General features: G+C 38.6%; 1 protein-coding gene across 1 annotated transcript; it reads right to left on the minus strand.

Annotated features, from left to right (window-relative positions):
- Positions 1-6,264: 6,264 nt before the first annotated feature.
- Positions 6,265-22,829, minus strand: ZNF607 (zinc finger protein 607). The gene is made up of 5 exons (XM_075993052.1): positions 22,573-22,829; positions 18,602-18,686; positions 17,081-17,207; positions 15,457-15,555; positions 6,265-10,391 (listed from the first exon to the last, which is right to left on the minus strand). The coding sequence occupies exons 2-5, from the start codon at positions 18,608-18,610 to the stop codon at positions 8,866-8,868; spliced, it is 1,761 nt and encodes a 586-aa protein (XP_075849167.1). The 5' UTR covers positions 18,611-18,686; positions 22,573-22,829; the 3' UTR covers positions 6,265-8,865.
- Between the last annotated feature and the right edge of the window lie 735 nt (positions 22,830-23,564).

Raw genomic sequence — 23,564 nt, forward strand, 5'->3', positions numbered from 1 at the left:
CGTCTGGAAATTAGTTTGTGTCCGGAATGCGCATGCGCGCGGGGGGGGGACCGGGGCGAACCCGGGGTCCTTCCACGAATGAGGGAGACTTGCGGGGCCGCACCCGCGAAGGGGGTGGGGACGTTTGAGGTGGTAGCGGGAGGTCGGCGCCAGGATCTTGAGTGTGGCCGTCCGAATCTTTAGGCCTGGAAAGATGACCCTGGCGGCGATGGGGACGGAAGAAACCCCAGCGTCGCGAGCACGGGCCAAGGCAAGGCGCGTGTGCCCTGACTGGCTCTTGCTGGGTGACGGCCACCGTGCCCCGTTGGCATGCACCGAGGGGCGACCGCAGACTCTGTTTCCTGCGCGCGTATCGTTCTTCAGGTGGGGGCTGGGAGGCTGTGTTGGTCCCATAGAGAGTCTCAGTGGCGCGATGATGCCGGACACACACCATCTCAGGCACTTCACAAACGGTGACACCTGGTGTCAGGGTCCGGCATCATCGCGCCAAGCCGGACCCTGACACCGGGTGTCACCGTTTGTGAAGTGCCTGAGATGGTGTATGTCTGTGAACGTGGCCGTGCCTCGTCGCGTGTTATTTCTGGAATGGCTTTGACATTTTTTTTTAGACAGAGTCTCGCTTTGTTGCCCTGGCTAGAGTGAGTGCCGTGGGGTCAGCCTAGCTCACAGCAACCTCAAACTCCTGGGCTCAAGCAATCCTCCTGCCTCAGCCTCCTGAGTAGCTGGGACTACAGGCATGCGCCACAATGCCTGGCTAATTTTTTCTATATATATTAGTTGGCCAATTAATTTTTTTCTATTTATAGTAGAGACGGGGTCTTGCTCTTGCTCAGGCTGGTTTCGAACTCCTGACCTTTAGCAATCCGCCCGCCTGGGCATCCCAGAGAACTAGGATTACATGCATGAGCCACCGCGCACGGCCTATAATAATACTTTAAAAAAACAAACAAACAAAAAATACCACATTCTTCTTTCTCCTTGATCGCTTCTAAAAATCTCAATTATTGGTTAAGTCAATGTATGATACTTATATACTAATTACATAAGTATTCTCTTCCGTCCCCTCCCCTGTTTTTAAAAGACAGGGTCTCACTCTGTTGCCCCTGCTGGAGTGCAGTGGTGGGGTCATAGCTAACTATAACTGGCTGAAGTGATCCTCCTGCCTCAGCCTCCCAAGTAGCTATAACTACAGGCATGTGCCATCACACATGGCTAATTTTTTTATTTGTTTGTAGAAACAGGGGTCTCTCCATGTTGCCCAGGTTGGCCTCAAACTTCTCGGCTCAAGTGATCCTCCTGCCTTGGCCTCCCAAAGTGCTGGGATTATAGACATGAGCCACTGCACCTGGCCATGTATTTGATTTAAAAATTAAAGCATTTCTTTTCATGTTCAAAGTAACTTATTCATGTAGAATTGATTTTAAAATAGTATGAGGTAGGGATATGCTTTTTCATTCCCAAATGGAATTATCCATGTAGTTTAGTCAATCTGTTCCCATAATCTGCAGTGCCATCTCTGCATATGTCATATTCCTATACATGAATGAATCTGTTGCTATCTATATCGACTTTATTGCATTGGTCTTTCTCTGCACAGGAACCATCTTGATTACTACAGTTTTATACTAGGCCTGGACACCATGAACTGCCAGTCCCCCCATAGTTTTCCTGTTTCAGGAATATTTTGGCTCTACTTGGTCCTTGAGATTTTGAAAATAACTTGTTCTTCTTTTTCTAGTTTTTGGTGTAATACAGTTTACTTGAGATCCTTCTTCTTTTTTCAATGTAGGCATTTATTGTTGCAAAGTTCCTTCTTAGAACTGCTCTTACTGGATCTCACAAGTTTTGGTATGATGTGTTTCCATTTTAATTTGGCTCAAGATATTTTTTAATTTCCATTTTAATTTATTCTTTGACAGTGGTTGTTTAATGGCATTCTGTTTAATTTCCATGTAGTTGTGAATTTTCCAAAATTGCTCTTGTTATTGGTTTCATTTCATTCCATCATGGTCAGAAAAGATACTGGACATAATCTCAATCTTCTGAAATTTGATGAGTTGTTTTGCAGCCTAACATATAATCTATCCTGGATAATGTTCCACATGCACTTGAGAAGAATGTGTACTTTGCTGCAGTTGGGTTGAATGTTCTGTATATATCTGTTAGGTCCATTCGGTCTAAATTGTTCAAGTCCACTGTCTCCCTATTGATTTTCTGTCTGGATGCCTACCCACTGATTTTTTTTTTTTTTTTTTTTTTTTTGAGACAGAGTCTCGCTTTGTTGTCCAGGCTAGAGTGAGTGCCGTGGCGTCAGCCTAGCTCACAGCAACCTCAAACTCCTAGGCTCGAGCGATCCTTCTGCCTCAGCCTCCTGAGTAGCTGGGACTACAGGCATGCGCCACCATGCCCGGCTAATTTTTTATACTTATATCAGTTAGCGAATTAATTTCTTTCTATTTATAGTAGAGACGAGGTCTTGCTCTTGCTCAGGCTGGTTTTGAACTCCTGACCTTGAGCAATCCGCCCACCTCGGCCTCCTGAGAGCTACGATTACAGGCGTGAGCCACCGCGCCCCGCCTTTTCTTTTTTTTGAGACAGAGTCTTGCTTTGTTGCCCAGGCTAGAGTGAGTGCCGTGGCATCAGCCTAGCTCACAGCAACCTCAAACTCCTGGGCTCAAGCAATCCTATTGCCTCAGCCTCCCGAGCATCTGGGACTACAGGCATGCACCACCGTGCCCGGCTAATTTTTCTATATATGTTAGTTGGCCAATTAATTTCTTTCTATTTGTAGTAGAGATGGGATCTTGCTCTTGCTCAGGCTGGTTTCAAACTCCTGACCTCGAGCAATCCGCCCGCCTTGGCCTCCCAGAGTACTAGGATTCCAGGCGTGAGCCGCTGCGCCTGGCCTGGATTCCTACCCACTGTTGAAAGTAGAGTACTGAAGTCGCCTATTGTTACTGTATTGCAGTCTCGTCTCACTCTACAGATCTATTGATACTTCCTTTACATATTTGGGTAAGATGATGTTAGAGGTATATATATTTAAAATTCTATAGCCTCTTGATTAACTGACCCCTTTATTGTTATATAATGACCTTTGTCTCTTTTTACAATTTTTGACTTATTTTGACTTATTTTGTCAGATATATAGCCACACTGGCTCTCTTTTGGTTACAATTTTCCTGTAAAATCTTTTTCCATCTCTTCAATCTCAGTCTATGTGTGTCCTTAAGACTAATGTGAGTCTCTCGTAAGAAGCATATTATTAAAATTTTTTAAGCCCAATCCAGTTACTGTGGGTCTTTTGGAAAATATAATCCATTTAAAGTAATTATTGATAGGAACTTATTATTAGCATTTTCTTAATTTTTTACTGTTTTGTACTTCTTTTGTTCCTTTCTTTCAAGTTGGCTCTCTTTCTTTGTGATTTATTGTATTTTTGTAGTGGTATGCTAGGATTCCATTCTCTTTATCTTTTGTATATCTACTAGAGGTTTTGTTTTGTTTTTTTCTTTGTGGCTACAATGAGGCTTACATAAAACATCTAATAATTATACTATTTCAAATTAAGCTGCTAGTACCTTAACTTTAATCACATATGCATATTGCAGTTATACCTATTCCTCTCCATGTTATGTTATTGATGGCATATTTTACATCTATTTAAATTATGTATCTGTTAACAATGTATTTATAACTACAGTTGTTCTAAATACATTGAGCTTTTCTTATAAGGCCAGACCCATGATAATGAACTCCTTCCACTTTTGTTTTTCTTAGAATGTTTTCATTTTTCCTTCATTTCTGAAGGACAGTATTTCAGGGTATAGTATTCTTGGTTGTGAATATTATTCTTTGAACCATCTACCTAACATCATCCATCTGTTTCTTTTATCATATCCTTTATTACATAATAAAGCAGTAAACATAAGTGTTTTCCTGACTTCTGTGAGCCATTCTAGCAAATTATGCAACCAAAGGAGAGGGTCCAAAAAACCTCCGATTTATAACCAGTCACCTGACACCTGTACTTGTGAATGGTATCTGAGGTAGTCTGTGGGACTAAACCCTTAGCCTATGATTAGTGTCAGAATTGAACTGGATTATAAAACACTCTGTTGTTGTCCAATGAGAACTGGATGATTGCTTGCAGTAGGAACAATCTACACACAATTGGTCTCAGATGTGAAGTACCGAGAATGGTGTCAGTATAGAAGGAAAAACTATTTTTTCCCTATGCAGCAGCGTATTATAAGAATTATACACCATAATCATGTAGAACTGATTCCTACAATGAAACAATGGTTAAACATTTGAAATCTGACAATGTAATATACCACATTAACAGAATGAAGGGGGAAAACAATATGATCATCTCAACTGATGCAGAACCCCATTTGACAAAATTTAAAAGACATTCATGATTTTAAAATCACTCAACAAACTATGAAGAGAAGGAAACTAACTCAACATACTAAAAGTTTTATATGAGAAACCCACAGTGAACAGCATACTCAATGATGAAAGACTGTAAGGGTTTCCTCTAAGATCAGGAAAAAAAGGAAAAATGCCTGCTTCTACCACTTCCATGCAACATAGTACTGAAAATACTAGGCAGAGAAATTTGATAAGAAAAAAAATAGCATGCAAATTGGAAATGAAGTAAAATTTTCTGCTTTTTTCCACAAAGAAAACAAAACTAGTACAACTAATGAACAAATTCAGAAAAGTAGCAGCATTGTCAACACACAAAATCAGTTGCATTTCTATACACTAACAGTGAATAATAGAGAAAATAATTCCATTTAAAATAGTTTCAAAATTAATGAAATGCTTCAAAATTAATGTAACAGTTCACAGACATATACAGTAAAACTACAAATCATTTCTGAAAGAAAATTAGACATAAGACAGCATCTTCATGGATGGGAGCACTTAATATTGTTAACATGTCAATAAAGCCTAAAACAATCTATAGACTTAATGCAATCCCTATCAAAATTCCAATGATATTTGTTGTAGAAATATAAAAACCTATACTAATAGGTCATGAGACTCCAAATAGCCAAAATAATCTTGAAAAACTAAAACAAGCTGGAGGACTCACAGTTCCTAATTTCACAACTTACTTGAAAATTAGAGTAATCAAAAACCACTAAATGGCAAAAAGATAGTCTTTTTAATAAATGGTGCTAGGAAAACTGACTACATGAAAAAGAGTGAAGTTAAAACCTTAACTAGGCTGGGCGTGGTGGCTCACGCCTGTAATCCTAGCACTTTGGGAGGCCGAGGCGGGCGGATTGCTCAAGGTCAGGAGTTCGAAAGCAGCCTGAGCGAGACCCCGTCTCTACCAAAAATAGAAATAAATTAATTGACCAACTAAAAATATATATACAAAAAATTAGCCGGGCATGGTGGCGCATGCCTGTAGTCCCAGCTACTCGGGAGGCTGAGGCAGTAGGATCGCTGAGCCCCGGAGATTGAGGTTGCTGTGAGCCAGGCTGACGCCACGGCACTCACTCTAGCCTGGGCAACAAAGTGAGACTCTGTCTCAAAAAAAAAAAAAAAAAAAAAAAAACCTTAACTAATATCATATAGAAAATGGATCTATGAACAAATTGTGAGAGCAAAACCTTCACAACATTGGATTTGGCAATGATTTCCAGGATCTGACACCAAAGGCACAGGTAATATGAGAAAACATGGACAAACTGGAATTCATGAGAAGTTTTTAAAAATTGTGTGCATTAAAAGATGCTATCAGTAGATTAAAAAGGCAACCCACAAATTGGGAGACAATATTTGTAATCATGTATTTGAAAAGGTATTAAGAACCAGGATAAATAGATAACCTCTAAAATTCACTAAAAAACAAAAACAAACATAATTTAAAAATGTGCAAAGGACTTCAATAGACATTTCTCCAAACACATACAAATGGCCAATAAGCACATGAAAAGATATTTAACATAACTAATTAGAGAAATGCAAATCAAATCCACAATGAGATGCCACCTTACATCCATCAGAGTGGCTACTATCAAAAATAGATTTGCTGCCGGGCGTGGTGGCTCACGCCTGTAATCCTAGCACTTTGGGAGGCTGAGGCGGGCGGATTGCTCAAGGTCAGGAGTTCGAAACCAGCCTGAGTGAGACCTCCTCTCTACCAAAAATAGAAATAAATTAATTGACCAACTAAAAATATATATACAAAAAATTAGCCGGGCATGGCGGCGCATGCCTGTAGTTCCAGCTACTCGGGAGGCTGAGGCAGTAGGATCGCTGAGCCCCAGAGATTGAGGTTGCTGTGAGCCAGGCTGACGCCACGGCACTCACTCTAGCCTGGGCAACAAAGCGAGACTCTGTCTCAAAAAAAAAAAAAAAAAAAAAGTGAAAAAAAAAATAGATTTGCTGAGAATGTGGAGAAACTGGAACCCTGACGCACTGTTGGAACAGCAAAAGGTACAGCCACTGTGGAGAATAGTATGGTAATTTCCCATAAAATTAAAAATAGAATTCCATTTGATCCAGAAATTCTACTTAAGGGAAAATACTCTGAAGAACAGAAAGCACAGTCTCAGAGATATTTGTACATCTGTGTTCATAGCAGCAATATTCACAATAGCTAAAGTGGAAGCATACCAAGTGTCCATTGCTTGATGAATACATAAGCAAAATGAGGTATACAAAGCAATACAGTTCAGCCTTAAAAGGAAGGAAATTCTAACATATGCTACATCATTGATATTGAGGATATTATGCTAATTAGCCAATTATAAAATCAGAAATTTTGTATTATTCCACTTATATGAAGCATTTAGAGTAGTTAAAATCATAGAGACAGTACAATGGTGGTTGTCAGGAGCGGGGGGGAACACAGCTATTGTTTCAGATTTGCAATGTGAAGAGTTCTGGAAATGAATGGTGGTGCTGGTTACACAATACAAATGCACTTAGTATCCTTGAACAGAACTTTAAACTGGTTAAGATACTAGATTTTATGTTATTAGTACTTCAAATAACTAATTAAGAGAAAAAAGACAGCCCAAGTCATGATTAAAAGACATATTGTTGTAAACAAGTTGTCAAACTCTGAAGCAATCAATATTGCAACTTTTGTGTACCATAGAAACTCTGTACTAAATACTCAACTCTGTTATAATAGCAAGAAAGAAGCCATACGCAAAAAGTAGACAAATGAATACAGCAGTGTTATAATAAAACATTCTTTTAAAGTGATAAGTTGGATTATTTGATTGTGAGCCAGAGTTTGCCAACCCAATGATTAAACAGACTGCATATCACTTTGAAAATAAGAAGTTATATTACTATATTACTGGAGAAGTTGCAAAAATTTAATATGGATTAGATATAATTATAAATTATTAATTTTCTGATAAGTGATTATGAGATACTATGAATAAATATGAAATTGTCTTTTTGGGAAGAAGGATGCATTGGCATATGTAGGGTGAGAATATGATAATATTCATAAACCTGTCAAGTTATACACCGAAGTATATAAGATATAATGTGACAATATATAATATTACCATATATTTGCTGCACAGTTCCTAGTAAGTTTTCAATTTATTTAAAAATTTTTAAATAAAAAATTGCAAAAATTACAAAGCAGATAAACATTTAACTTCTAACCAATTTTGAACTGCATAAAAGGAATGTAAATTATTTGTTTTCACAATTTTGATATTTTCTAGACTTATATATCTCAGTTTCATTCTAGGAGTGCTTGGTTCACTGTAACAGATCTTAAAGGCCATCTCATGGTTTTTATTTATTATTGAGTTTATCAAGGATGAATTCAAACCTCAAATGAGAAAAGTAGGTACATGAAACTTTTTTGAATTCATGAAACCCAAATCTTCACCTCATCAAAATCCACTAAAAATAACAAAAGTCATGATATTATTAAAAATAGAAATTAATGTTTATTGAACATAATAGCATATTTCAGATAGTTTTCCATGTTTTCCTCATGTAATTCTAACAGTACTATATTGTAAGTATTATTGCCATTTACACATGTTGCCCCAAGGAGATAAATACCTTCCCCAATGTCATGCCAGCTGTAAGGACTGGAACACTGATCATGATGATTAAGATACGTAGAATGGCAAAAGCCTTTCCCACATCCATTAGAAGTCTTCTGCATGATGGTTTTTCCTAAGTTTAACAATAAATGACTTTTGCTGGCAGATGTTTACAAAAAAGAACAACAGTTCCCTACATTCTCTTAATTTTTCTCTACTATGAATATATGGATAATCCAAAAATAGAATACCAGAAAAAGGTTTCCTTATGTTATTATAAAAATACACTATAAATTCTATGAATCTGAGAAAAATGGATCATACCTAAAAACCTGGACACTTTATTTATATTTTGGAAGTTCACATCAGTATAAATTCATGCCTAATAAGAACTGAACTAAAATCCTTCCCACATTGTCTTCATTCAAATTCGTTCTCAGTGGTATAAATCTATTGACACACTGTACTTTATTATGTGTATATGCCACAAAGTCTCCATCCAGTATGAATTTTCTGATGTATTTCAAGGATGGAACTAGCCTAAGGGACCTTGTGCATTTCTTACATTCAAAGGGTTTCTCACAAATATGAACTCTATAATGTATACTAGTCATGGCTATTGAAAGCTTTCCCACACTCTTGACACACATAAGGATTTCTACCACCATGAATTTTCTCATGTTCAACAAAATAACAAGACACAAAGAAATTCCCTGTCACATTCTTAGGGTTTATCACAGCTATGAATCCTCTCATGAATAATAAGATGTGAGGCATGACTAAAGGTCTCCCCACACTTGTTACATTCACAGGACTATTGACCAGTATGAATTTGGTCATGATATATGAGGCTTCTGGCATGACGAAAGGCCTTCCCACATTCCTTACATTCATAGGGTTTCTCATCACTGTGAGTATTTTGATGAACTCTAAGTATTGAAATGAGCCTAAAGGACTTTCCACATTTGTTACATTCAAAGGGCTTCTTACCACTATGAATACTCTGATGCTGAGTAAGTTGTCCAGACACACTAAAGGCCTTCCCACATTCCTTACATTCATAAGGTCTCTCACCAGTGTGAACTCTACGATGTATAGTAAGTTTATGGCTATAAATAAAAGCTTTCCCACACTCTTGACATACATAGGGTTTCTCTCCAGTATGAATTTTCTCATGTCTGACAAGATATGAGGCACAGGGAAAAGACTTCCCACATTCTTTGCATTGGAAGGATTTGTAACCAACATGAATTCTTTTATGACGTGCAAGATGTGCCCGCTGACCAAACGCCTTCCCACATTCCTTACATTTGTAGGGTCTCTCACCAGTATGAATATACTGATGTATTTTAAGGGATGAATTGAGCGTAAAGGATTTCCCACATTTGTTACATTCAAATCGTTTCTTATCATTATGAATATTCTGATGTCGAGTAAGTCGTCCATATGCACTAAAGACCTTCCCACATTCCTTACATTCATATGGTTTTTCAACACTATCAAATGTATGATGTGTGATAAGTTGATGGTTACTACTAATAGCCTCCCCATACTCTTTACATTCTTGTGATTTCTCCCCAGTGTAAATTCTCTGATGTATAGTAAGTTGATACCTACACTTAAATGTCTTCCCACATTCCTTACATTTGTAGGGTTTTTCTCCAGTATGAATTCTTTTATGACATATGAGATGTGAAAACTGACGAAAGGCCTTCCCACATTCCTTACATATATAGGGCTTCTCACCTGTATGAATCCTCTGATGTACTTCAAGACCTGATTTGAGCCTAAAAGACTTCCCACATTTATTACATTCAAAGGGTTTCTCACCGGTGTGAATAGTTTGATGTCGACTAAGTCGTCCATATACACTAAATGCCTTTCCACATTCCTTACATTCATATGGCTTCTCACCATAATGAAATCTATGATGTATAGTTAGTTGATGGCTACTTCTAAAAGCTTGCCCACACTCTTTGCATTCATAGGGTTTCTCAACATGAACTTTTCTATGTTGAGCAAGGTTTGCAGGATGACTAAAGGCCTTCCCACATTCTTCACATTCATAAGGTTTTTCACCAGTATGGATTTTCTCATGTTTTCTAAGGTCGTTAAGATGGCTAAACATCTTCTTGAACTCTTCATGGTGATTGGGTTTCTCACCAGTATGAATATTTTGATGTACTGTGAGTTCTGTAAGATGACTAAAGACCTTTGGACATTCTTTACATTCATATGATTTCTCTCCCTTATTAATTCTATGCTGCAGAGTAACAGATGAGTGTTTCCTATAAATGTGCATTTTTCCAACGCGATTTATTTCACACCTTGAATCCAAATCTAAAAGACATAAAAGAAAAATAATTTTTTCTGGACCAGAAAATGTAAAGGTCTATTGTAGAATTAAAAGAAATTCTCACCCACTAGAGAACCTTGGGAGAATTCTAAAATAGTTATAAAACATGATTTGAAAAAAATGAGAGCTCAGAAAATTAAGAGGTTATGCAATAAGGTTTTGGTTTAACAACCTGCTCTAAACACGCATGCAAACACATACACATACATAGCCCTGTTTTGTAGTGTTTGCTTTTTCCCTACTTATGTGTAAGTTTTTGTGAGATAAATGATTCCAATTCTCTTCAGTATATATACCTAGCCATGAACAAAAAAATTGCAGAAAAAGCCTGGCCTCCAGCAGCTTCAATCTGAGTGTGAGAACAAAGACAAAAATCAATAAGAAAACCACATGGCACCACAAGGCCTTTTGTTGTAGGAAGTATTTGGTTTATTGATTTAATCTCTTTATAAGAATGAAAGGGGAGAGTGAAGAGGAAGTGAGATTTTTTTTCTTTTTTATGTTTTCCAGTTCTTCTTGAGTCAAATTTGGTAGTTTGTGTATTTTTTGGATGTTGAACATTCATCTAAGTTTTTTAATTTGTTGGCATTCAATTATTGTTAATTTTCTCTTACAATCCTTCATTTCTCTAAAGTCAACAGACATGGTACCTTTTGTTCCTAATTTTAATAATTTGAGTCTTCTTTTTATTTTGGACAGTCTATCTAAAGGCTTATCAATTTTCTGTATCTTGCAAAGGACAAACTTTTGGATTGTTGATTTTCTCTATTCTCTTTTTACTCACTATTTCATTTACCTCTGTTCTAATCTTTATTATTTCCTTTGTTATCCTTGTCTTCAGTTTTTTGCTCTTCTTTCCTTCTTTCTTAAGGTAGAAAGCAAAATTACTGATTTGGGATCTTTATTCTTTCCAATATGGCCATTTATTATGGTATGTTGGACTCTCATTTTCATCCATCACAAAGTATTTTGTAATTTTCCTCTTCACTGCTTCTCTGACCCTCTGAATATTTAGGCTTGTGTTAATTCCCACATATTATTAAATTTCCCAAATTTCCTTCAATTAATTTTTTTTTTTAGGATAAAAAGTCCCCATTACAACAACAGTTTTTCAAGTTCAGACAGACTGTGATTTACAGAGGTCAACATACTAAATAACAAAAAACAAAGACCTGAGAAGAACATTGAGGGACATATGATAGTATTTAGGGGAGAACACCACCTTTTAACATTTGTACTTATTCAAATTTTTTCTAGTGAGTTAATTTTTTTTTTCTTGTGGTAGGAACACTAAAAGTGAGATCTAACCTCCTAACAAATTTTTTTTTTTTTTTTTTTTTTTTTTTGGAGACAGAGTCTCACTCTTGTTGCTCTGGCTAGAGTGCTGTGGAGTCAGCCTAGCTCACAGCAACCTCAAATTCCTGGGCTCGAGCGATCCTCCTGCCTCAGCCTCGAGAGTAGTTGGGACTAAAGGCATGCGCCATCATCCCCGGCTAATTTTTTCTACATATTTTTAGTTGGCCAATTAATTTCTTTCTATTTTTAGTAGAGATGGGGTCTCACTCTTGTTCAGGCTGGTCTCGAACTCCTGAGCTCAAACGATCTGCCTGCCTCAGCCTCCCAGAGTGCTAGGATTACAGGCATAAGCCACCCTGCCCAGCCCTCCTAACAAATTTTTAAATAGATAATAGGTTCTTGTTCACTTTAGGTAAAATATGATACAGTAGATCTGTAGCACTTATTCATCGGACATACACAAACTTTATGCCCCTTTATTAGTACGTCCTCATTTCCACTCTACCCAGCCTCTTAGAATCATTATGCTATTTTCTGTCTCTGTGAATTTGACTGCTCTAGCTACCTCAAATAAGTGGAATCATATATTATAGTATAGTATGTCTGACTTTTTTTTTTTTAAGAAACAGGGTTTTCTATTGCCCAGATAAGAATGCACTGGTGGGATCACAGCTCACTGCAGCCTCAAACTCCTGAGCACAAGCAATCATCCTGCTTCAGCCTCTCAAGTAGCTGGGACTACAAGAATATGCCACTATGCTGGCCAATTATTATTATTATTTTTTTTGTACAGACAGAGTCTCACCAGTCCCAGGCTGGTCTCAAACTCGTGGCCTCAAGCAATTCTCCCACTTCAGCCTCCCAAAGTGCTGGGATTACAAACGTGAGCCACCATGCCCAGATTGCTTTTTATTTTCTATATGTCTTATGTTATTTTTATTCCCCCATTCCTCTATTATTTACTTTCTTTTCTATGAAATAGATATTTTCGAGGGTACTTTTAAAATTTCCGTTTCTTATGCAATGCATGTTTTAGGTATTTAACTAATGTTTTCCCTAGGGATTATAATTAACATCTTAAATTATAATAATTTAAATCAGATAAATACCTATTTAATTACAAAGCTATACAAAACTGTGCTCCTATATACTCCCATTTTTTTTCCCTGAACCATGATAATTTGAACATTTAACAAAATAACAGAAGAGGGCACTCGAAAATCACAAATTTAGACATGGTATCCAGAATCATGAGTCCTTCCTCAACACTAATTTCAGGGATGGGTGCAGTGGCTCATGCCAATAAACCCTGTACTTTGGGAAGCCGAGACAGGACTACTTGATCCCAAGAGTTCCAGACTAGCCTGAGCAATAGCAAGACACCGTCTCCACAAAAAGTACAACTGAGCATGGTGGCGCATGTCTATAGTCTAAGCTACTTGGGAGGCTGAGGCAGGAAGATCACTCGAGCTCAGGAGTTAGAGGCTGCAGTGAGCTATGATGAAGCTACTGCACTCTAGCCCAGGCAAGGGAGACAGTGACTCAAACAAAAAAGAAGAAGAAGAAGAAAAAGTAGCGAGGCACGGTGGCGCATGCCTATAGGATACTCAGGAGGCTGAGACAGGAGAATTGCCTGAGTCCAGAAGCTTGAGGTTGCAGTGAGCTATGGTGAAGCTACTGCCCTCTGGCCCAGGTAACAGAGTGAGCCCATGCCTGAAAAAACTAATTTCAGAGATTAATGACAAAAAAAGAGACTCAAGGTCAAATCCTATACAAGAAGGTATAATCTTGTATAAATTAGACAATAGCCAAAAATGAATAACAAAATTTAAATACACACCTTACACCAGAGAAAATCTATAACATACTATTAAAAAATATGCTACAGTATAATACTTTGAGATATGATAAAGTATAAATTAGAATTAGAAAAACTCAAAAATGAAGTTTTAGGCCGGGCGCTGTGGCTCACGCCTGTAATCCTAGCTCTTGGGAGGCCGAGGCGGGCGGATTGCTCAAGGTCAGGAGTTCAAAACCAGCCTGAGCAAGAGCGAGACCCCGTCTCTACTATAAATAGAAAGAAATTAATTGGCCAACTGATATATATATAAAAAATAGCTGGGCATGGTGGCACATGCCTGTAGTCCCAGCTACTCGGGAGGCTGAGGCAGAAGGATCACTCAAGCCCAGGAGTTTGAGGTTGCTGTGAGCTAGGCTGACGCCACGGCACTCACTCTAGCCTGGACAACAAAGTGAGACTCTGTCTCCAAAAAAAAAAAAAAAAAAAAATGAAGTTTTAGCCTTCAAGACTAAAATAGAAATAAAAGAAATAATTTCAGAATAATAAACTAGAAAGGAAGAGAATAAACCCAACTCATTTCAATTAAGTCAAGAAGATATTGAAAACAAAAGGAAAGAACTATATCAAAAGGATAACTCATTAATTTCTATTTGTTTAATCTGGATTTCTGCTTATATCTCAACATTAATTAAAGGGTTTATCTTTTGAAACAAATTAATGATAAGTTATTCTACATCATAGATAATGCTACTAATTACATTTTGGAAACAATCCTAATTCTTCATATTAAAATACCAAATCTTACAGGACCTGATCCTTCCTAACATACTGATTTCATATCCTGTTAGTCCCCCCTAACTAAGTATGCTCTCATCTACCAGTTGCTCCTAAGACATACAAACCTTATCGCCCCTTTAGGGTTTTTGCATGTGGTGTTCATTCTTCCCGAAATGCTCTTCCTCACATATTGAAATAAACTGAGTCCATACTTTATGTCTCTGCACAACTGTCATTGCCACAGAACAGGGTTTGTGAACACTTTACATAATATAAAAGTGCCCTGTTCTTGTTCACTGTCCTTCATAGTATATTTCATTGCCTGATATTATTTATCTATTTGTTTTCACATGTACTTTATATCTTTCTCTATAGACTCTAAACTCCATCATTACAGGAACATTATCTGTCCTGTTCAGCATTACCAGACTGCTTGTGCCAAGGATTGTACCAGGCTCAGAGTATTCAAGTATTTGCCATATATAAGAAGGAATGTGGCCGGGTGTGGTAGCTCACGCCTGTAATCCTAGCACTCTGGGAGGCTGAGGCGGGAGGATCACTCAAGGTAAGGAGTTCGAGACCAGCCTGAGCAAGAGTGAGACCCATCTCTACCAAAAATAGAAAGAAATTAATTGGCCAACTAAAAAAATATATATAGAAAAAATTAGCCATGCATGGTTGTGCATGCCTGTAGTCCCAGCTACTCGGGAGGCTGAGGCAGGAGGATTGCTTGAGTCCAGGAGTTTGAGGTTGCTGTGAGCGGGGCTGATGCCACAGCACTGTACCGGGCAGCAGAGTGAGACTCTGTCTCAGAAAAAAAAAAAAAAAGATTGTAATTTTTAGAGAAAAAAAAAAAAAAAAATATATATATATATATATATATCGATCTGTGTGTAAAAGAGGATCTGAAAAACATTTGGATCCAGTATCTAGAAAAAAGGGCTGGACCCCAGAAAGAGAAGGCCTGTCACTAAATTGGGAAGGAAATATGAAAAAAAAATAACATGATGAGCAGATACTGAAATAAATATGAACTTTAATGACTATCCCATGTTGAGATATTCATTTCTTCTCCATATGTCCACTGAGAAGGGATTTGTTTACCAAATGAGTGGACCAGTTCCACTTGGGCTGTTACTTTCACAAATGCCTTTCCCTGCGTCACTCGCTCTTACCTGTACACTCTCTTCTTGTTTCTTCCCTCACAACCATCCAGGGCTCTTTTCCTTGTTCCAATAAGGTAATTATATCTGGCTTAGACAAGGAATATCCTGCTTACAAAGAAAAGAAGTGCCACAAAATATGGAAATAAACATTGAAAGTCAAAAACTACAGTTATACTAGCAATAAACAAAGTGACAATGAATAAGATTTTAAAGAGTAAGAGAAATAAGGAAAAAGAGATCAATTAGGGAGAATCAACAGTTTTTGTTTTGCTCTTCTTTTTAAAAAAAATTGAAATTCATATGTCCCCTAGTTCTAGACAGCAAGCATAATGTGGTGAAAAACACATTATAGAGTTTGGGATCAATTCCTGACTTTGCCACCTTCTAGCTGTATGTGACGTTGGGCAAGGCACTTAAACCCTTACTATTATGCAGTATTCTCACTTCTGAAACTGAAAAATAATAGGGCCATTGGGAGGATTAAATTAGTTGATAGATAAGTAAAGTTCTTAGAAAAATGTATTGTACATAGTAAACACAATATTAGCTATTAACATTATTATACACTGTAATTATTTTACTAAGAGTATACAAGAAGACATATCTATAGCATATCCATCCCACTTTGGATGTCATTTTCATGGATTACAAGTTTCAACCATAACTGAAATGAACTCTGACCAGGTGTGGTAGCTCACGACTATAATATCAACACTTTGCGAGGCTGAGGCAGGAGGATAAATCTCTTGATGTCAGGAACTCAAGACCAGCCTGAGCAACATAGTGAGACCCCCGTCTCTACAAAAAATTTAAAAATCAGCCACCCATGGTGGTGCACACCTATAGTCCCAGCTACTCCAGAGGCTGAGACAGGAGGATCACAAGAGCCCAAGAATTTGAGGTTACAGTGAACTATGATCACACCATTGCACTCAAGCCTGGGTGACAGAACAAGATTCTGTCTAGGGGAAAAAAAAAAAAAATATATATATATATACATATATATATATATATATATATATATATATAGAGAGAGAGAGAGAGAGAGAGAGAGAGAGAGGGAGAGAGAGACAGACAGACAGATCTATCTATCTATATGTGTGTATATATAGATCTCAAAGGAACTCTATCTTAGGAAATGGAATGCTTTGTCCTCAGTTTTAAGTGAATCCCATTTATCCAATTCACCACTATATGAAGAGGCTCTCCTTTGATAATGACAACAGTTCAAGATGCTGTGTAGAGCTAATATCCCTGCAACCAGATCAGATAATAAAATGGAGCACTACAGCTATTCTGAGCACAAATAAATAAGAAACCTCAATCCCCTGACAATGGTTCTACAATGAACACCAGAAAATTCTAAGCTAAAGCACTGGTCATCAAGGAAAAAAGACAAATAAAAGAAGTATCAGAGGGACATGTGAATGTCACTGAAAGATAGAGACAATGAAACTGTTTAATAGGGTTGCCATTTCCAACCAAACAAAGCTCTAACCATTTCCATAGCAATACGGGAAAGAAATTTAACTCGTTTTTTGAAAGGCAGCCCTAAAAATTACAATGGAAAAAGCATGTATCCTACAGAGCAGATTCTAAATTATTTCCAATTATTTGACGTTGATAAACATACCCAGTGAAACCAAGTTATCATAGTTTTCCATCATCACCTCCCGGTACAGGGTTTTTTGGACCAGGTTGAGATATTCCCACTCCTGAGGAGAGAAGTCTATCGCCACGTCCCTGAACGTTATGGATACCTGAAACAGCAAACCCACGTATTACTGGGAAAATTAAAGAAAATATTTAGAAAATGGAGTAGAGGAGGTAAAAGACTGCATTGTAGCAAAAGAACATGACAAACATTCAGACTAGAAATCAATGCTATCAGGGGAGATGGATGAAGCAGAATGTATACATATGTTTGAAGAGGCTTATGACACAGACAAAACTTTCTGCATGCTCTGAGATACCTCTTAAATATCTAACCCTTTTGAGACTTACAAAATAATACCGTTTTCCTATTAAATTAAATCATTATTATATGCATAATGTCCAAAAGGTATCTGCCTCATAAATTCTCAAGCAATGTGAGTTAATTGAGGAATATTTTCACTTGGAAGGGAATTTAAAAATTTAATCATAAGAATTTTTTTTTTTTTTTTTGAGACAGAGTCTCACTTTGTTGCCCAGGCTAGAGTGCGTGCTGCGGCATCAGCCTAGCTCACAGCAACCTCAAACTCCTGGGCTCAAGCAATCCTACTGCCTCAGCCTCCCAAGTAGCTAGGACTACAGGCACGTGCCACCATGCCCGGCTAATATTTTTCTATATATGTTAGTTGGCCAATTAATTTCTTTCTATTTGTAGTAGAGACGGGGTCTCGCTCTTGCTCAGGCTGGTTTCAAACTCCTAACCTCGAGCAATCCACCCACCTCGGCCTCCCAGAGAGCTAGGATTACAGGCGTGAGCCACCGCGCCTGGTCAATCATAAGAATTTTTTTTCAACATACAAGATTCTCAATTTTAGAAAATGAAGTTTAAATAAAATTAATAATTTCTTCAAGCAGCAAGTACTTCATTATGTCAAACCTTACCATAAGTATTTTTATTTCTTTTAATAAAACAAAAGGATTTTTAGTAGGACATCATTATTTTATGCTATTTGCTTCTCAGGGTTTTCCATCAAAATCTATAACCTCTAGATTTATTAATATAAGTCCCACTCAAATACTAATTCACACACATATGCAATTTTTCCCTACACAAAGATTAACCAACCTCGTCAATGCCAAATTCCACCCTATCATGTTTCTCATGGATGGTCAAATTGAACCATTGTCTCAGTCTCACCAAATGACAAAACTGACCCGGAATGCGTATCTCTTCACTTCTAAGAACTTGACTCCTTTACTCTCTATGACTGCCCACGTTATTGAAAAATTTGGTCAATAATAAACAGTAGTTAATTTACAGTGGACCACACAAGGAAGATGCTGGGTGATGTGACACACACTTTACAGGAAGAAAAAGAGCTGAGGAATACGTTAACTGAGGACCCTCTCATGGTAGGTAACTTCAGGAAAACCAATGAAAAGGCATACAAGACCTAAAAATCACACACAAGTATCAACAAGAAGAGAAACATCAACTTACACAAGCCATGGTCTTATATCAGCCAAAGCTGTTCAGTCCTCAAGGTTTCTCTACCAGAAAAGCACAGGATCAGGAGACCCTAAACCTGAAAAAAAGAGAAAGATCTTGAGACCACATATTAATCAACACAGAAAGATAAGAAACAGATAATCATAAAACAGGAGACATGGGCCGGGCGCGGTGGCTCACGCCTGTAATCCTAGCTCTCTGGGAGGCCAAGGCGGGCGGATTGCTCGAGGTCAGGAGTTCGAAACCAGCCTGAGCAAGAGCGAGACCCTGTCTCTACTATAAAATAGAAAGAAATTAATTGGCCAACTAATATATATACAAAAAATTAGCTGGGCATGGTGGCGCATGCCTGTAGTCCCAGCTACTCGGGAGGCTGAGGCAGGAGGATTGCTTGAGCCAGGAGTTTGAGGTTGCTATGAGCTAGGCTGACGCCACGGCACTCACTCTAGCCTGGGCAACAAAGCGAGACTCTGTCTCAAAAAAAAAAACAAAAAAAACAAAAAAAAAAACCAGGAGACAGAAAAAGTCTGAAAATGATATGTCCATATGTTAATAGTACTTACACTTTTTGTTTGATTGGGTTCTGTTTATCATAAATAAATTGTTGTATATTCAGTTCTTTTTGGCCAGTACATGAAACAACTAAATAAGGGTAAAGGAGAAGTAAAATAAACCTTTGCTTAGAAACTTCTCCATAACCAGAATTTGATAATCAGCCTTCCCTATAATTTCATTTGGATCTTGATTTTTGATTAGTGTTTCCTTCATAATTTTTGTAACTATTAACATATAATGTTACCTTGAAACATGTGTGTTTCAGAATTTGTTAAAGTGGGGATTTCAAAAAAATTCTTTGTTTTCTAAATTTAAAATTTTACTGAATGGCTTATCTTCTGTGGTTTCCTTTGGATTTCAATACTTCAACTCACTCTGTTATTTCTTCTCAGGTATTTTGGAATTGTGTCTCCAAAAATATGGAAAATTGTCCCTGAGTAATCTCCTCTGTGAATTAATGATGGTCTCAATATAGCTTTACTTCAAATATTCTTGACAAAAGGGTTTACTTTGTTTTCCAAACCTGGCAGGTTATCTTCCAGACAGCTCCTGAATTATCTCATGAAATAATTTAATTCTGCTTTACAGCTAATATCATTAGAATGAAAACTACAAAGTATGAAAGATATAGTATAAATTATTTGGCCCCATAGAGATCCCACAGAATTAGTATAATCTGTTCATATCCTGAGTGTTGCTATAGTCAGACTGATGTCTCTGGTGTAGCAAACTCATAAGCTAGGTCACCTAAATCTCTCCAAATATGCTCTATCACACACTGCCTTAAACTTATTTCAATTTAGATATAACCCTCCTTGATAGAGTATAAGCAATTTAAAGGAAGCAACTCTTATCTTTTCAGTGATTATCCCATCCCAAATACTACAATTTTCAGGTGTGGCATACTAAAGGCATTTTATAAAAGTCTTATTTATAATCTAAAAATTCACATCTAGCAATTTTTAAAAGGAAAATAATTATAGAAGTATACAAAAATATGTACAAGTATATTCATTAAAGAATAATTTTTCGACCGGGCACAGTGGCTCACACCTGTAATCCTAGTACTCTGGGAGGCCGAGGTGGGCGGATTGCTCGAGGTCAGGAGTTTGAAACCAGCCTGAGCAAGAGCAAGATCCCATCTCTACTACAAATAGAAAGAAATTAATTGGCCAACTAACATATATAGAAAAAAGTAGCCAGGCATGGTGCGCATGGCTGTAGTCCCAGCTATTCGAGAGGCTGAGGCAATAGGATTGCTTGAGCCCAGGAGTTTGAGGTTGCTGTGAGCTAGGCTGATGCCATGGCACTCACTCTAGCCTGGGCAACAAAGCGAGACCCTGTCTCAAAAAAAAAAAAAAAGAATAATTTTTCATTATCAAAAATGAAAAACACCAATATTTCATATGAGGCAACAGAGTAAACATATTATCTGCTATTTGGTAGCAAACTATGCTATTATTAAAAAGATTGATGTTAAATCATATAATCACTGGAAAACAGTATAAAGAATGAATTACTATAGAAGACAGGTTTAAAAAGGTATGTACAGGCAGGGCACAGTGGCTCACATCAGTATTCCTAGCACTCTAAGAGACCAAGGTGGGAGGATTGTTTGAGTTCAGGAGTTTGAGACCAGCCTGATCAAGAGCACAACCCCCATCTCTATTTAAAAATATGCCTGTAGTCCCAGCTACTTGGGAGGCTGAGGCAGGAGGATCACTTGAGCTCAGGAGTTTGAGTTGCCGTGAGCTAATCTGACACCACAGCACTCTAGCCCCCACAACAAAGTGAGACTCTGTCTCAAAAAAACAAAAAAGAAAAGAAAAGGAGACTGTGTATGTAGTTTAAAATTTCAAGAACTATGGTCCATAACTATAAATGCTGTTTAACATGTTAGATTATAGCCAATTTTCCTTTTCACAACAAAATTTTTATAAACGTATATTTTGTTATCTGCATAATATTCATTCCCATGATGTTGTGATATTCTAACCATTGGGATAATGTTGATCACTAGTTTTCTGCAAAACCATACCAAGTTATAACAATCTTTGACTCCAGATCTAAAGCCCAGGTCTAAAATGTCTGAGTTATGGATACTCAGGAAAACTGCAAATTAACAAACATATATAGCAATTCTCTATCAAATTACAGAGGGTTCTTGGTTCCATGCATGCCCATAAACAAAGGCCCTTCACTAAAAATTCCTTTTCTTGAACACTTCAATTCTGGCACACTTCCTTAACTTGCAAAGACAGAAATAAGTTCATACTCCTGTTGTTTTTGATCTATAGAAATTGAAAGCAGAATGATCCAGAATCACCTCATAATATTGAATGCTTATGTTCCCCCCTAAGGCTACATATGTTGCAATTTCATGCATGTCCCCCAAGGAAGTATGGTATATGGAATCTGTAATTAGTGTTAAATGTAGGTTCTTGAGGTCAAAACTAAAGAAGGACTGTATTTCTTCTACATGTAAATGGTGGAGGAGGGCTTCAGGGAGGAAATCCTATGTCTGGAATTGCCAAAAGGTTCTCTATCTGACGAAACTTTAGTCGGACTCCTGAACTTCCTCCTAGGCTCACATGTACACTTCATTGTAAATCCAGTTTTACCAAAGATGCGAGAACCCTTCATCCCCGTATCTACTTAGGTTCCTCCTCCTCCTTTACTATCTCCCAGATGATGACGGATCACCTCCTCTTTTCAGCAAGAATCTTATTAGGTCAATTTAGCCAGAATCCGCCTTACACCTGATGTTTCCTCTTATTAATAGTAAGTTTCCATCCAGGGATCCTCATCCTGTTCCTTGAATATAAATTCGCACGTGCCCATGCCATATTGAGGGCTGAACCTAATCTCTCTCACCCACTGCAAAACCCCACTGCAGTGGTCTCTTTACTTATCACAATACTCCTGAATAAAGTCTTCCTTAGCATGCTTTAAACAAGTATCACTGAATAATTTTTAACAGAATCTATCACGTTTGTGTAAGGGCAATTACTGCTCTAAATTTCCCACCCCCTGCATCTAAGGCACAACATCTGACTTGCTACCTGAGACTGCGAGCGTCCTTCTCTGCAGCGGTCCTATCTGGCTGACAGGAGCTGCAAGGAAGCAGCGGCGAACCTGGAGCCACCGGTCGCAGTGACTCTCGCTACAAAGCCAAGGCAAAGCCCGATCATCTACACGACACACACTCAAGGCCTCCGTGAGGTAAGGACGATTACACACCCCACAGTCTCAACTGCACCCAGTGACACGGACGCACGGTCTCTCCCCGTCCCCGCCCGCCCACCACTGAGGAGACCACCCGCCCCCTGCGAAGCCCCAGCACCCAGGCGCCTGAGGCGGCGGGCAGACCGGTCCGCTTTGCGAGCCCCCCGCAACTTCCCTCTCACCGCCACGCAGAGTCCCCAGCGCGTCGCAGTCTAGGTCTGCAGAGTCTTCCCCGCAGCGACCCCCGACTTCCTCCCCAGGCCACCGCGGCGCGCAACTAGAGATAACCGGAAACGGAGCCAGGGGTCCCGGTTTCCTCCGTCGCCTGGGGAGAATGTAATCCGATCCAGAATAGTCAGGACTGCAGACCCAGGTTACAAACGGAGCCCAGGGTCGCGAAAACGTAGATGGAAGGGGACGCGTGACCACTAGGACAGCCTGCCCCGCCCACCGCCCGAGACCGGAGACTTCTGGGAGTTGTGGCAAATCCTAGGAGTGCGCAGGCGCAGATCGCCCGAATGCTGGCCCCTCTAACCTGAGGCCGCCGACCGTGTTAACGCTGCGTTCTCGGGCCCCGGAGGAAACGAGTCCCAGTGTGGCCGAGCCAGGTAATCTGAGAAGGGAACTTCGGGGTTTTTTTTTTTATTGCGAGGCCTCAGTCCTGAGTGTGAGGGCGCCCTGTAAACTCATTGCCGCGACTCTGAGAATTCCTGGATGTGAGCTCCTCAAAGTGGGATTCTGAGACTGTTACGGACCCTGGAACGACTACCTATCATGGAAAAGAATGCATTGAGACCCTACCTCTCACCGTATACAAAATCAACTCAGAATCTGAGACAGCGGACCGGCAGGCACTGGTTAACAAAGAGCCAAAAGCCCCTAACCACCCTTATCAAAAAAGAGATGTGGTAACAGAACAAGTTCGGACGGGCTGTAAACTAGGATGGGGGAAGGAATTGGCCACTTCTTGGCCTTGCAGCTCATTATACCTTAGTTATAATATATTATTAGCATGCTAAAAGAAACTCCCACTGACACCATGACAATTCCAAGAGAGAGCTTGTAAAGAAAGGAGAGGGTTCTCAGTTTTAAAAAATCACCTTTCAAAGAAATAACATGAATATTCCTCTCCTGCTTAGCCTATTTAAGCCATTGCTTAAATAAAGAAATCAAA

The sequence above is a fragment of the Microcebus murinus genome, chromosome 16 (assembly GCF_040939455.1).
Source record: "Microcebus murinus isolate Inina chromosome 16, M.murinus_Inina_mat1.0, whole genome shotgun sequence".
Classification (NCBI taxonomy): domain Eukaryota; kingdom Metazoa; phylum Chordata; class Mammalia; order Primates; family Cheirogaleidae; genus Microcebus; species Microcebus murinus.

Bases quoted from the DNA above. Each gene is read 5' to 3' on its own strand.
- ZNF607 (XM_075993052.1), bottom strand. The intron at 15,556-17,080 runs GTATGTTTATCA...TTTCTTTGTAAG, and splicing joins TGATAACTTGGTTTCACTGG to CAGGATATTCCTTGTCTAAG. The intron at 10,392-15,456 runs GTAAGAGCGAGT...TATGTCTTTTAG, and splicing joins AACAAGAAGAGAGTGTACAG to ATTTGGATTCAAGGTGTGAA.